At 39.0% G+C, this 13,483-nt stretch overlaps 1 protein-coding gene across 9 annotated transcripts in view; it reads left to right on the top strand.

Annotated features, from left to right (window-relative positions):
• Rufy3 (RUN and FYVE domain containing 3) overlaps nucleotides 1–13,483 on the top strand; it is a 96,810-nt gene that overhangs the window by 68,679 nt on the left and 14,648 nt on the right. For all 9 annotated transcript variants that reach the window (XR_001200739.3, XM_013150127.3, XM_013150124.3 and 6 more), the window contains 7 exons: nucleotides 591–652; nucleotides 3,240–3,305; nucleotides 4,951–5,020; nucleotides 7,291–7,383; nucleotides 8,965–9,048; nucleotides 10,973–11,140; nucleotides 11,547–11,644. Coding sequence is in view for 8 of the 9 variants with exons in the window: in XM_013150127.3 (XP_013005581.1) it covers nucleotides 591–652; nucleotides 3,240–3,305; nucleotides 4,951–5,020; nucleotides 7,291–7,383; nucleotides 8,965–9,048; nucleotides 10,973–11,140; nucleotides 11,547–11,644 (641 nt within the window). In the remaining variant the exon portion in view is untranslated. The remainder of the gene's footprint in view (nucleotides 1–590; nucleotides 653–3,239; nucleotides 3,306–4,950; nucleotides 5,021–7,290; nucleotides 7,384–8,964; nucleotides 9,049–10,972; nucleotides 11,141–11,546; nucleotides 11,645–13,483) is intronic.

The following is a 13,483-nucleotide window of genomic DNA, read 5'->3' on the forward strand; positions in this document are numbered from 1 at the left end:
TGTTAGGTTTTACTCTGGGAAAACTGGAAAGGAAATACCATTTGGTCTGAATTTTACCAAGTAAATTAGCTAGATAATAAAACAGCAGTCCTAAATGAACACATGTATCTATGAAAGTTAAGAGGACACACCAAAATGTTAAGTAGTGGTCATCTTAAGGTGGTGACCTTAAGATGATAAAAGACCTTATGGGTCTTTTATAATACTTTTTTTTGTATTCTTTGAAACTTAGATGAGTGTGCATTATTTTTGTAATTACAACTTCTAAAAAATTATTGCTAAAAGTGACTAGAAGTTCAGTAGCAGAATTCCTGGAATAAGTGCAAGAGAAATTTGAAAAGCATATTTGAGTGAGCATTCTGTTGATCTCTTAAGCATGGTCTAGTCTACTAGTTCCTATTGATTAATCTTGATTTTTCTAACTTGTATCAATCCTCAGTTGCATTTAAAGGAAAACATTACAGTTTCATCATAAGTTTCTGATTTTTTCATGACAGTATTGTTACTTGGCATACCCAGAGAGAGACATTGTTTGGTGCCTTTGAGAAATGATCTAATTTTGTATTAAATTCTGAAAATCCTCTCTGTAGGTTGGAGTTATAGACTTTTCCATGTATCTGAAGGATGGAAACAGCAGTAAAGGTAGTGAAGGGTAGGTATAAAGGAAATTAAGTTTCTCTTCTTTCTCTTCAGTATTTTTTCCCTTTTGGTAGAATTTCAAGTTTATCACAGTAGTGATTTAAAAGACTTGCCAAAAGAATTTCTAAAAATAAAGATTTAATAAAATCTTACTGAGAATATCTATCGTTCCTACTACCAAATCCTAAAAGATTAAATGATTGTTTTGTTCTTTGACTTAGGAGCAAACAAAATAAATAAAAATTTATAAAGGGATTTAATTTCTCTACCTCTTAAAAGTATTATTGCTCTTCCTCTTAAAGTACTATTTGAAAACACACTTTCATAAAAGGGATTGCATTCTCAATTTGCTTAAAATTTGCACTTGAAATATAGGTCATGGGTTACATAAAATATTAACATCAAGTCAGGCATGATGGTACATGCCTGTAACCTCAGCTATTCAGAAAGCCAAGGCAGGAGGATCAGCAGTTTGGGGGCAGCCTGGGTAAAATGGCAAAATAAAAAAGCAGACATTATGGGGAGCTGGACTAAAGGGTTGTGGAACTCTTTACAACCTTTATAACTCTTCTTGTAAGTCTACAACTATTTCAAAATAAAAGTTCATAATTTTAAAAATGTTATTTATGGTACTTGGTGATTAGAGAAGTATACCTTATACCTTTTACATCTATAACAATTAGAAGTATAATTCTTATCCCAAAATTTTAACCTTGGACATGAGTTTAAAGAATATATCACTCATTCTTTTGGCATGTGGACTTAATTTTGGCTTTTGGTTGAAGAGTCTGTTTAATTTATGCCTGTTATAGATTAGTTGGTTCTAAATGCTTGGCCTTTACACTGTTTACTTTGAATGTGTATGTAGCTCCTATGCATAACACTTAAAGGCAAGTAAGTATATGGCCTCTGACAAGTACATTACACTAGAGTGAGTTTAATTCAGCTTCTGTAACAAGTTGGAGAGTCGTTGCTATAAATAATAGTAGTGAAACTAAGAATTAACTTGCAAAACAAACTTTATATGCCACTGATAGAATATAAAATGTAATACCTAAACCTTAAGTTAGTAACGTTTATAAGTACTTTGTTTTTTTTTTCTAATTTTAACTCACTTTTTATTGTGTATAACTGACATAAAATCATATATATTTAAGGCATACAGCACCGTGTTTTGAAATACATAATACATAATACATAATACACTACAATTAAGCTAATTAACAACACCTCATATATTTACAGCAATCCTTAATTTCTTCCACTTAAAAACATTTCCCAATAGCACAGATTAAAAAAAAACTTAAATAAAGGGAAGATGTGCTCATCTCTAAGAAATTCAAAGTTATATGAACACTATTCTAGATAATTTCTTGATACTCTATATGTTAATACACTTTTTAAAATGAAAAATAGACAATGCCATGTGTACTCAACCAGTGAAACAGCAAGTCACCGTAAATTCATCTCCATAAATTTGTATCAACATCATCATCTCTTAACTATTTAATGAATAACTTCTTCCCATCCCCCTTTGCCCCCTCTTACCCCTCCTTTTATTTCCTTCCATTTGTCTAATAACAGTCTCCCTGTTACATTCATGTCATCAGTTTTAGAGTCCACATACTAGTGAAAACATGCAATATTTGTCCTGCATGCGGCCTATCTCACTTAAGATGATCACCAGTTCCTCCCATTTTTTTTAAGATGATATACAGAATTCCATTTTTTATTACTGCTGAATAATGCTCTATTGTGTGTATAGATCACTTTTTCTTTGGCTGTTCATCTATTGATGGGGGGGACCTAGACAGGTTCTGTATCTTGACTATGGTGAATTGTATACAGGTATACAGGTATCCCTGTAGCACGCTGGCTTTAATCCCTTCTGGAATATGCCAGGGAGTGTTGTAGTTGGATCAAATGGTAGTTTTATTTTTAGGGAGGGTTTTTTGTGAGTTTGTTGTTGTTATCCCAAAATAAAGCACTCTGCCTACTAGCTGTCATGTCTCAGTGGTCTAGGCAACTACTGAACCACTATATCCTTCATAGAGTTTCCTATTCTGGAAATTAGTTTTTGAGTAACAATACAGAAGTTAACATATATAAAGAAATGGAAATCCTGCAAAATGAGTGTTCACTTGTATTAGAGTAAAACTAGAAACTAAAGCAGAAACATGCTTAGAATGCATTTAAGCACCTTATCAATGTGTATTTCTTTTTTCTTTTTTTCCTGCCAGTAGTGGAAATCAAAGCCAGGGTCTTCACACTGAGCTCTGTCCCCAGCCCTTTGTTATTTCTAGTTTGAATCAGGGTCTTACTAAGTCACTGAGTTGCCCAGGCTGAGTTTGAACTCGTGATTCTCCAGCATCGGCTTCCAAGAGTCGGGGTTTATAGGTGTGTGCTATGATACCCAGCTTCATCTGAACTTCTGAGCCTTTCTTGTGGCTGTGTCATGAGATTGTATAGCAAGTCTGTCTTTTGGTTCCGTGTATCTGTGCCCTAATTTTCTTCTCACAGTTTATAAAAAGAGTGGGTGAGAGGGATTGATATTTCCAGTGTTACTTACTTGACCTTATTTCCTCTCCCCCACCTCTCAGGGATGGTCAGATTACAGCAATTCTGGACCAGAAGAACTACGTGGAAGAGCTCAACAGACATCTGAAGTAAATGATAAATAGTATTCTTTTACTGAGATTTGTTATGAGAGACAACAATTTACATTTGTAGCTTTTCTCTTCATTTTCCCTCCCCCAGCATAGGACTGACTCACCCTTTTCTAGAAATACCTGAAGTGATTTCTAGTCCACAAATTTTATATGTTGCATCAATCAAGCCCCTGCTGAAGGCCCAGGGATTTAAAAAAAAAAAAAGATTTGTTGGGAGACAAGGGAAGTGTTAAAAACAGTGACGATAAATTCAAAAAATATTCAGCAAACATACAGCGTTGTGGCTTGCAGGCATTTAGTTAGGATCTGGATAGATGAGATTTAACTCTTTCAGTGAGCTCTAATAAAAAAGGCAGTGTAAGATTGTGAAATTATATCTAGTGATTAAAGATTCAATTAAGAATTATATATTTTAGGGGCCTGGGGATTTAGCTCAGCGGCATAAGTGCCTGCCTTGTAAGCAGGCAGTCGTGAGTTCGATCCCTGGTACTGATGAAAAAGACAAAAAAAAAAAAAAAAAAAGAATTATATATTTTAAAATGGGTAGACACTGTTCAAAATTAAAGAAAAACTGGCATGGGGAAAGGAGAAAAGAAGGAAGGGAAAGGAATTATAAAATATGTGATACGTAGAATTCTTATGCAGTGTATAAAGCCCCAGATGGCAAGGCTGATCCTGAGAAAGCTCGTTTCTTAGGTCCTTCAGATGAACAGTACTCCTTGCTCCCTTGCATTTCACACTTAGCTTTGAGTTGACTATTATCAAGTGCTCACCAGGTGTTTGCAGAGATTTCCAGACCATGAAGCAGTTTTCCTCTGTACAGGGAGGGAGAACCACAGCTGTTGATGACCTCTAGGACTTTGATGTTTCTGTTATACTAAAGATTGCCAGTTAATTCAGGAGATCAGTGTATCCATTAGTTATCTTGCTAATAGTTGATAGAACTTTCATAACTTCCATTGTGAAAATTATTTTAATTCAAAACTTACAATTTGACTGTACTACTGTAGCACAGTCACATTGTAATGGTTACATATTAGTTATATTTTCATTTTCTTGGTTCCAGTTGACAAATGCAATTTAAGTTCACTTTTTCTGGAGACCAAGAACTCGTGGTGACTATAATGAGCCTTACAAATAACAGCCAACCCAAGCCAATCATGTCACTGTGGTTGACAGTGAAATATAAATGTAACTCTATTGTTTACCCTTCTCTTAGTTTCTGACACTTAAAATAAAATAATGCAGTGCAAGCAAAATAATTCACAAGAGTGGGTGTTGAGCCAGGCATGGCAGCTCACACTTATAATCCTTCAGGAAGCTGAAGCAGGAGGATCAAAAGTTTGAGGCATCTTAGCAAGCCCTGTCTGAGAATTTATAAGCAGCTTAGAGTGTAGCTCGGTGCTCCCCATGTTCAGTCATGAGAGGCGCCAAACTAAATATTTAACTGAATACAAACTCCAGTGCTAAAGATACAGCCCCAGCAGCAAGACACACCTTCATATATTGCCTTAAAGCCTACCAGTCTGTCAACAATCATGGATACTAGGCACTGAAGGATACATGTGTGGAGGTCTGACAAGATACAGGTTGCTTTTCTTTTTTCAATGGGGATTATAGGGGTCTTTTCTTCTCTTAACAGTGCTACAGTAAATAACCTTCAGGCCAAAGTAGATGCGTTAGAAAAATCCAACACTAAACTGACAGAAGAGGTAAGTGTTTTGGGAATTCTTTGATGTGTAACTTACTAGTGTGCATTAGTGAAATCAGTGATGTCTATGTCATTTTGAGAATAGAGGACTTGACTTCTCAGGTGATGTCTGTTCCAGTACGCTATGCATTGCTCTGCCCTGCCAGCCACTTACCTAGGGCTTCTCCTTTATCCATGTGCACTGAGCAGGCTGAGCGATTCATATGGACATTTGGTGGGGGCTAATCTATAGTGAATATTCAGTACAGTAGCATGGCATTTATCATCTCTTTGTTTAATAAGTATTTAGGGCACTATTATGTTCTAAAACTAGTTACCAATTTTTATGCACCGGGTGCTGATTTATGTGTTAAGCTTGGCAAATTCCTGACCCACACTGTGGGATAGCAAAGACATTGAGCCCTGGTCACAAGCCCATCTGCCTGCTCACGTGGCCCGCTAGTCTGGGGTTCTGTGCTCTGGTCAGTAGTCATCTGACCCCTGAGAGATCTAACTCCTCACTGGCCAGAACACAGGGTATTGATGTTTCCTATTTCAGCCTCTGTGACTCTGAAGAGCAGATGAGGAAGCTGTTAAGCAAAGACACTAAAACAAGAAGAGAAAATTCACCTCATATGTACTTATGATTAATAAAGCTGATTTTTTCTGACTTGGCAAAGAGTACATTACAGTTTTCTTCAGTAGCATTAGATGTTTTTAAGAAATAGCGAAAGTAAAATTACTAGTATTACAAAGTTTATCTTTACCTTTTACTATAGTAGCCCTATTATGTACAGTAAGATAAATTTGGTTGAAGCAGAGTCAAGTCAGGAATATGCTGTTGAACCAGTTTGTCTTTAAAAAAAAATTTGTTACAATTTTAAAACACCTTGGCAGCTCTGCAAGCTTCATTTTTGAATGAAGATTTTTAAGTTATGTATTTTGTAAGGTTATTCGGATTAAATTAAATTGTGATTTGTGCACAATAATGGCCTAGAACAGTGCTGACATTTCCTACCCATATGGTGAACATCATTGTTGCACTGTACTACACACCTGACAGCCTGGCTACTTGGGAGACTGAAGCACGAGGATCCCAAGTTCCATGCAGATGTGGGCAATTAAGCAAGCCTGTCTCAAAAGTGGAAAGTCCTGGGGTGAAAAAGCACTGCTGGGTTTAACCCCTGGTGCTGTGATCAACAGTAAAGAGAGGGGCTGTTAATTTTATCCCATCACAGGACTTTGCCCCTGACTAGACTTATTCCATTAACAATACTCATGTATTCCTCGTCTTACGAGTAACATTTGTTTTCTTAAAACTGAACTTAACACTGTGTGTATTGTATAGAGAACAAATAAAGCTGGTCAGGGCTTTTCCATTTTGAGATTTAAGGGAGCCAGTACAGATGAACTTCTTTCTCCAGTATGTCAGGATCAGAAGAACTGAGCAGATGAATATCAGTGTCCCTTTTATAGTTGATAAAGCTGAATTAACATGCCCACTTGGGCCTAGAAAGTCAGGTTTCTTGGTCCTTTCTCCAAAATTGAGTTTTTAAAAAAGTTCACCTGTCCACAGTGAACTTAGATCTGGGGAGCAGACTGCTTGTCCGAAGCCCTTTTAAATACCTTAGCAAAGCTTGTTGGTTAGACAGGTGCAGGTTTCAGGCTTGGCTCTCCTGCACTCCCCAGCTGAACTGGGAGTCAGCAGCACCCTCTGCTACCAGTGAGGAGCTGCCCCTCTACTTCCTCCCCTGTGGGATTCAGGCCCTTCATGTCCTTGGGGTACAGCTGAGTTCAGGAGGTACAGAGAGGAAAGTGTACCAGCCTTGCTTTTCTCTGCTGTGGAATGGGAGCCAGAAGGCAGTTCCTAGCTAACACCTTACCTGTGACAGGACCTTACCTTGCTAAGTGCCTAGGATCTGCTAGCATCTCTTCAGAAGTGGAGGCTGCAGCTCGCTCCTTTGCTCTGAAGGTCAGTGACCAATGTCTTCTGTGGACCCCGTAGCAGACCAGAAGCCTGGGCCCTGAGTGCGTTGAGACCAGCTCACTACACACATGAGAAGCAGGCCTCCCCAAGTTCTTCAGAACTTTTATTGATAGCTTCCTTTATTTATAAGAATGAGACTGAAAAATATGTCCCAGACTTTTTTTTTTTTGATACCCAGGATCATCAAAGTCATGACCTTGTGCTTAGCAGGCCAGCACTTGAGCCAGAGCTAAATCCCCAGCCTGTCCCAGACTTACTTTATATTATTATTAAAGAAAAAATTATTTTTAAAATTTTACCACTAGCTTGCCGTTGCAAACAACAGGATTATCACCTTGCAAGAAGAAATGGAACGAGTTAAAGAAGAAAGCTCCTATATACTGGAATCCAATCGGAAGGTGAGTCTTCCCTGGTTATAAAATATCCACAAGGAGAAATTCCCAGAGGAGGCGCCTGTTCATGCTTCAGTACACTGCCATAACATAAAGGAGACCGGAAGGTTGCACCCTTCTGCCCTCTATGCTTCCTACTTTCAGTGTCACCTGCATATGTTTAGTGACTACAGGAAAGTGTAATTCAGTCTTCTGGTTTTATGTACTTGTGATTTGTACTATATGCAACTACTGTATATGTGATATTAAACATGCCATTATTTTCACAAAGTGTGACTGGTTTTGGGGGAAAGGGGTTGATACCGGGGATCAAACTCACAATTGTGCACTTGCAAGGCAGGCACATACGCTGCTAAGCTAAATCCCCAGCCCAAATATGACTGTTTTTTGAGAACAGACATGTCATTAATTTGATATTCTGGGAAAGAGTTACCAAATGAGTCTGTTAGATAACTTAATTGCTTGAAGCACCAAACTTTTATACATGTCTACTTAGCTTTTTGGCAAACCTTTTATTAATTGTACAACCTCAAGCCTTCTTTGTTAGAGGACATAACCCACTTAGCCATTTATGATGGCTGAGGATCATAATTGTTAACATTGTACTAAAATATAATAGTGCTGCTTTAGGAGACTACAGAAGCTGATAGCTGGCCAGTTGTGGTGGCCATGTCTGTAATCCTAGCACTCGGGAGGCTGAGGCAGGAAGATTGCCACAAGTTTGAGGCCACTTTGAACTGCACAGAGAGACTCTCAAACAAAAACTGGGTCCTAAGGGAGCACACAGTTTTCTATGCCTAGAGTGAGTGGCATTGATGTGTCAACTTCATGAGTACAATGCTCAGGAGAATATTTTGATGACACAGTTATTTTTAATATGACCTCTAGATAGCTGAAGACTCCAGATATGAGAACTGTGGGGATTTACTATAGTATCATTTAAACCTTTAGCTCAAAGCCGGGCATGGTGACTCATGCCTGTATCCCAGCATTTGGGAGGATAGGAGGATCCTGAGGCAGGAGGATCCTTGTGAGTTCGAGACCAGCCCAGGCTACAAAGTGAGCTCAAGCCCAGCCTAAACTGCATAGAGAGAGCCTAACAAAAAACAAAACAACAACGACAACAAAACCTTTGGTTCAACTATTTTGCAGTGAATACTGTTGTTTCTTTTTTTGGGGGGGAGGGTACTGGGAATCGAACTCAGGACCATGCACTTGCAAGACAGGTGCTTATGCCACTGAGCTAAATCCCCAGCCCCATTTTGTTTTTTGTCGTTTTTTTGGTACCAGGAATGAAACTCACAACCTCATGCTTGCCAGGCAGGTGCTTATGCTGCTGAGCTAAATCCCTGGCCCTAGCTCGTGTTTTGGTAACATGTTTCAGATTTTTAAATAAAGTGGCAAGAAACTCCCAATTCAGAGTAACGTTTAAAATTTTCTAGACTTAATTTTTTTATTATCTTAATCCATTGTTATACCTGCATTGTAAGTACCATCACTTTCCTTTACTACATAGTAACTCTATCATCTGCTAATTCTTTGCTGATTATTTAAGTCCTTAAATACATATTATCTTGTTTTTTCAAGGGCCCTAAGCAAGACAGAACTGGTGAAGGGCAAGCACTAAGTGAAGCAAGAAAGCACTTAAAGGAAGAGACACAGTTGCGATTGGTAAGGCTGCTTAGGTCTCGTGGCTCAGGTACATGGGAGAAGGCACTTCCTGAATGGTGTTAGGCGCATCTGCTGAGAAACAGGAATACCAGTACTGCTCTGTAAAATGTTTTATAAATCCTATGAAACTGTTTTTCCCCCTATGGTTTTTGAGACAGAATCTCACTATACAGTGAGGGCTGGTCTTGAGCTCAGTTTGTAGCCCAAGCTGGTCTTGAACTCCAAATGGATCCTCCTACCTCAGCCTCCTGAGTGCTGGAATTACAGGGGTGAGCCACCCACGCTCAGCTCTAAACTCTTACTCCAAACTCTTTTTTTTTCTATTTTAAAGAGAATAAAACAAAACAACAAAGCAGAGCAGAGTGAAACAATGCAAATAACACAGGATTTCATAAAGAGTAGGAAATCAGCAGTGGCTACCATGTCTTTTGTTTTCTTCGAAATAGTTGTCCAAACTTTTATTCTTTTTAACCCACATTTCCCATAACGCTTTCTCAGTCCATTTTTTGAGTATTCTCAATAGCATTATTGCCCACCCATGTTTCACCTCACCCTTCATTTCTATGAAGAGTCAGTAGAGCTTGAAGGGAGCAGCTCCTCTTCCACTTGTAAGAATCATAAATAGTGAATTAATGCTCTTTAGCTGTTATTTCTGAGTGGGTACCAGGGATCAAATTTATAGCCTTGCGCTTGCCAGGCAGGTGCTTATGCCACAGAGCTAATCCCTGGTCCCCTGAATTTATTCTTAATCTTACATACAAGTGAAAAACTATAAAAAGGAGTACTATCCATTCATTTTTTGGTTTGGTTTTTTTTTTTTTTTAAAGATGAGCTCCTACTCTGTAGTCCAGGCTGGTCTCAAACTCATAAAAATTAATGACAAATTAACCAGTATAGCCAGGCGTGGGGGTGCATACCTATAATCCCAGCACTCACAAAGCTGAGGCAGAAAGATCACTGCAAGTTTGAAGCCATCTTGAATTACATAGTGAGACTGTCTCAAAAGTCAAAACAAAACTAAATTAGCATTGTGTGGCAACTTCAGGTTTTTTGAAAGTGTTAACAGTGTTATTTTATTCTTAAAATACCACTTACCTTCCACCTAGATAAAAATTACAGCTTAAAACCGTTTTCATAAGGAGGTCCTAGAAATAAATAATACACCATTTTCATATAGCCTACAGTTCATTTTCTGTCATGTACAGCAGGGAGTCCCGGTTAATGTTTGTCAAGAAAGTAGGTGAGGCCCAGGGTATATGCCTGGGTATAGGTTTTTGTATCTTTGCTCATCGGAAAAAAGTTGCAATAACTTGCTGTGATATTGCACCCCTAAAATCCCAGCACAGTAGGAGTCTGAGGCAAGTTCAAGCGCAGCCTGGGTGACTAGTGAGACCTGTCTCAAAGTTTAAAAAAAAAAAGATGAGGATACAGCTCAGTGCAGAGGTCCTGGGTTCAATCCCCAGTCCCAGTAATGACAACAGTGACAATGGTGATCATGATGTTGCAGTGATACCTAAGAATTCAATTGTCTTTGTTGACCACTCTTAGTAATTGAGAGTTGGTGTTCTCTTCTGGGTTTCTTGGACTCTTGAATATATCAACATTCAAATTTCAGAGAATTGTAACTGCCTTATTTTGTGTGATTACTATAACAGTCTACATTTCTATGATAGAACATAGCATTTGTCTTAATGTGTGCTTTGAGTATTCTCAAAGTGTCTTTGGTTAGCAAGTTTTCAGATTTGTACATTATTGAGAAAAGTTACTGAGTTCTAATTACTATTCTTACTGTTAATGTCTCTGAACATGAATGATAGCTTTTGGCTATTTCGCCATAGCATGCCCGCCTTCTTTCCTTATGAGACTTTAGGGTTTGTTCCAAGTGGAGTAGAGCATACAAGCACTGTACTTCTGTCTGGGGCAGGATGTTGAAAAGGAGTTGGAGCTCCAGATCAGTATGAGGCAGGAAATGGAGCTGGCCATGAAGATGCTGGAGAAGGATGTCTGTGAGAAGCAGGAGGCGCTGGTGTCTCTGAGGCAGCAGCTGGACGACCTCAGGGCTCTCAAGCATGAACTGGCCTTTAAGCTGCAGGTAGGAGAGGAAGTGGGGCCTCACTGGCTGCTGGGGCCCTGGGGCTCCCTCACCCAATGTGGCGATCACACTGGAGCACACTGGAGGCCCACTGCGGCACCATTGTAGGATCTCCAGTTGCTGTCCTGAAAATCAAGGCCACTTTCTGCTCTGCAAAGGGGGCTGGCACTCTTTTTACCCTAGAAGACAGTTTCTTTTCTACCCTTAATATACCAACTGAGTTACCCATTTCTCTACGCTGTGCACATAACAATATCAATATTAACCAAGTTTTTTCCATTTAGAAATTAACTGACTTGCCAATATATGAGCATTTTTCTCTATTTCCTACTTACCATTAGATTCAAACAGCATTTGTGATTATATTTTGTGTTAATGCAGATCTTTATAATTATTTTACATTCAGAGTTCAGACTTAGGAGTAAAACAGAAAAGTGAACTAAACATTCGTTTGGAAGAGAAGACTAATCAGATGGCTGCTACCATTAAACAGTTGGAACAAAGGTAAAATGCTGTTTTTTATAGAAAAAAAACTGAACTGTCAGTGTGAGAAGTGAGGAGATTTGCCATGCATTCAGCAAGTAGAAAATATATTACATTCTTCCAATCAAAATCAGACATTTTAGAAGAATGAAAGCCAGTTAAATTTTCTGTTTTCTGGACTAGGGGTTTAGCTCAGCAGCATAAGTGACTGCTTGGCAAACGCAAAGTCTTGAGTTCGATCCCTGGTACCAAAAAAAAATTTTCTCCTTTCTAAAATGTTGTTGAAGACATTACTAAGAAATGTCATCCTTTTCTGACAACTTCAAACATCAGATATGGGAATTTAACACACCTGTAATTCCAGCACTTGAGAGACTGAGGCGGGAGGATCACTGTGAGTTTGAGGCCAGCTGGGCTGTGTAATGAATTTAACGCCAGCCTGTACTACAGAGTGAGATTTCCTCTAAAAAAAGAATGAGACATTAACCCATTTCATCATGATTAGAAGTACATGTTCCAGAATGAAAAAACTTTTGAGTATGTGTTTGTTTTCATCACAACCTTTGACTACTTTGGTACTAGGTGATACCTTGATGTGGCATTCTGAGATAGGATTTCTACCAGTACCTGTTTTTTTTTTTTTTTTTTTTTTTATCAGTACCAGGGATCGAACTCACAACTGCCTGCTTGCAAGGCAGACGTTTATGCTGCTGAGCTAAATCCCCAGTCCCCAGTACCTGTTCTTGATCTTTCTCTCTTACCTTTCCCTTGAACTATTTTCTTTTTATTCTTTTTCTCTTGAACCTGTCCTGGATGTCCCAGTAGCTTCCTTTGACAGATGCAGTGCACAGCCTTCTCTGCCCTGCACCTAGCAAGCTAAGTCCTTACCCTGTTCCAGTCACCCTGGCCTACCCACCCGACACCCGAGCTTATAGCTTACTTGGCCAGAGACTCTGGTTTTTGTTTGTTTCAAACCACTGCTTTCTTTCAAATGACTTGCAAATCAAGTACAACATCTGCAGTGATTTGATATTTGCACTTGTATATTTATTTTTTTTAATTTTGAAAGAAATGGGCAAAAAACAGTGACCAAGTTTATTTGAGAAAGTAAAAGTGAAGGAGAAATTGGCTCTGCAGAGTGAGCCTGGGTTGCATGAAATAGGATAAAGCCAGACAACAGTCCACCCTGGAGTACACAGGGCCTGCCGTGGTGAGAACACTTGAGCAGGACTGAGCCGCTGGGCTGGAAATGTACAGTCTTGTCTTTCCTATGTGCTTCTCTCCTGATGGTTCACCAGTGAGGGACACCCTTCTCTCCATGGGATCTTCCTCAGATATATTCAGCCTCAAATGCCACCCACAGTGCCTTACAAGCTTCCTCTTGATACCTCTTTTCAGCTAGAAATACTGTCCCTGGGATGCCCGTAGCTTCGTGTCCATCTCCATCTATGCCACTGTGACACTTCTCACTGTCTGCCTCATCTTACAAGCATTTATATCTCATATCTTCAGTAGGAACGTAAGCTCCATGAGGTTAGCAAGCTGATCTTCGAAGTCCATCATTAGGTCTTTCTTAGTACCTTGAGTGTATGTGGCATAGATTGAACATGTTAATGGATGAATGAGTCAGTGACTTTTTTTCTTCATATGGTTCTTAACCAAGGAGGGCCCTGAGCTCAAAATTAAGTGTAGATTTAGAAATAAACTTGAAATCTCTAGTGTGGATGATAAATAAAAAGATATTCTGGGTGTCAGGTGTGGTGGTGCACCCCATAATCCAGACACTCTATGAGGCTGATCTGGAGGATCACAAGCTTGAGCCCAGCCTGGATGACTTAGTGAGACTGTGTCTCAAATTTA

This window comes from Cavia porcellus, unplaced genomic scaffold (assembly GCF_034190915.1).
Source record: "Cavia porcellus strain 051 isolate PalLab524CR breed Dunkin Hartley unplaced genomic scaffold, mCavPor4.1 scaffold_30, whole genome shotgun sequence".
NCBI classification, from domain to species: domain Eukaryota; kingdom Metazoa; phylum Chordata; class Mammalia; order Rodentia; family Caviidae; genus Cavia; species Cavia porcellus.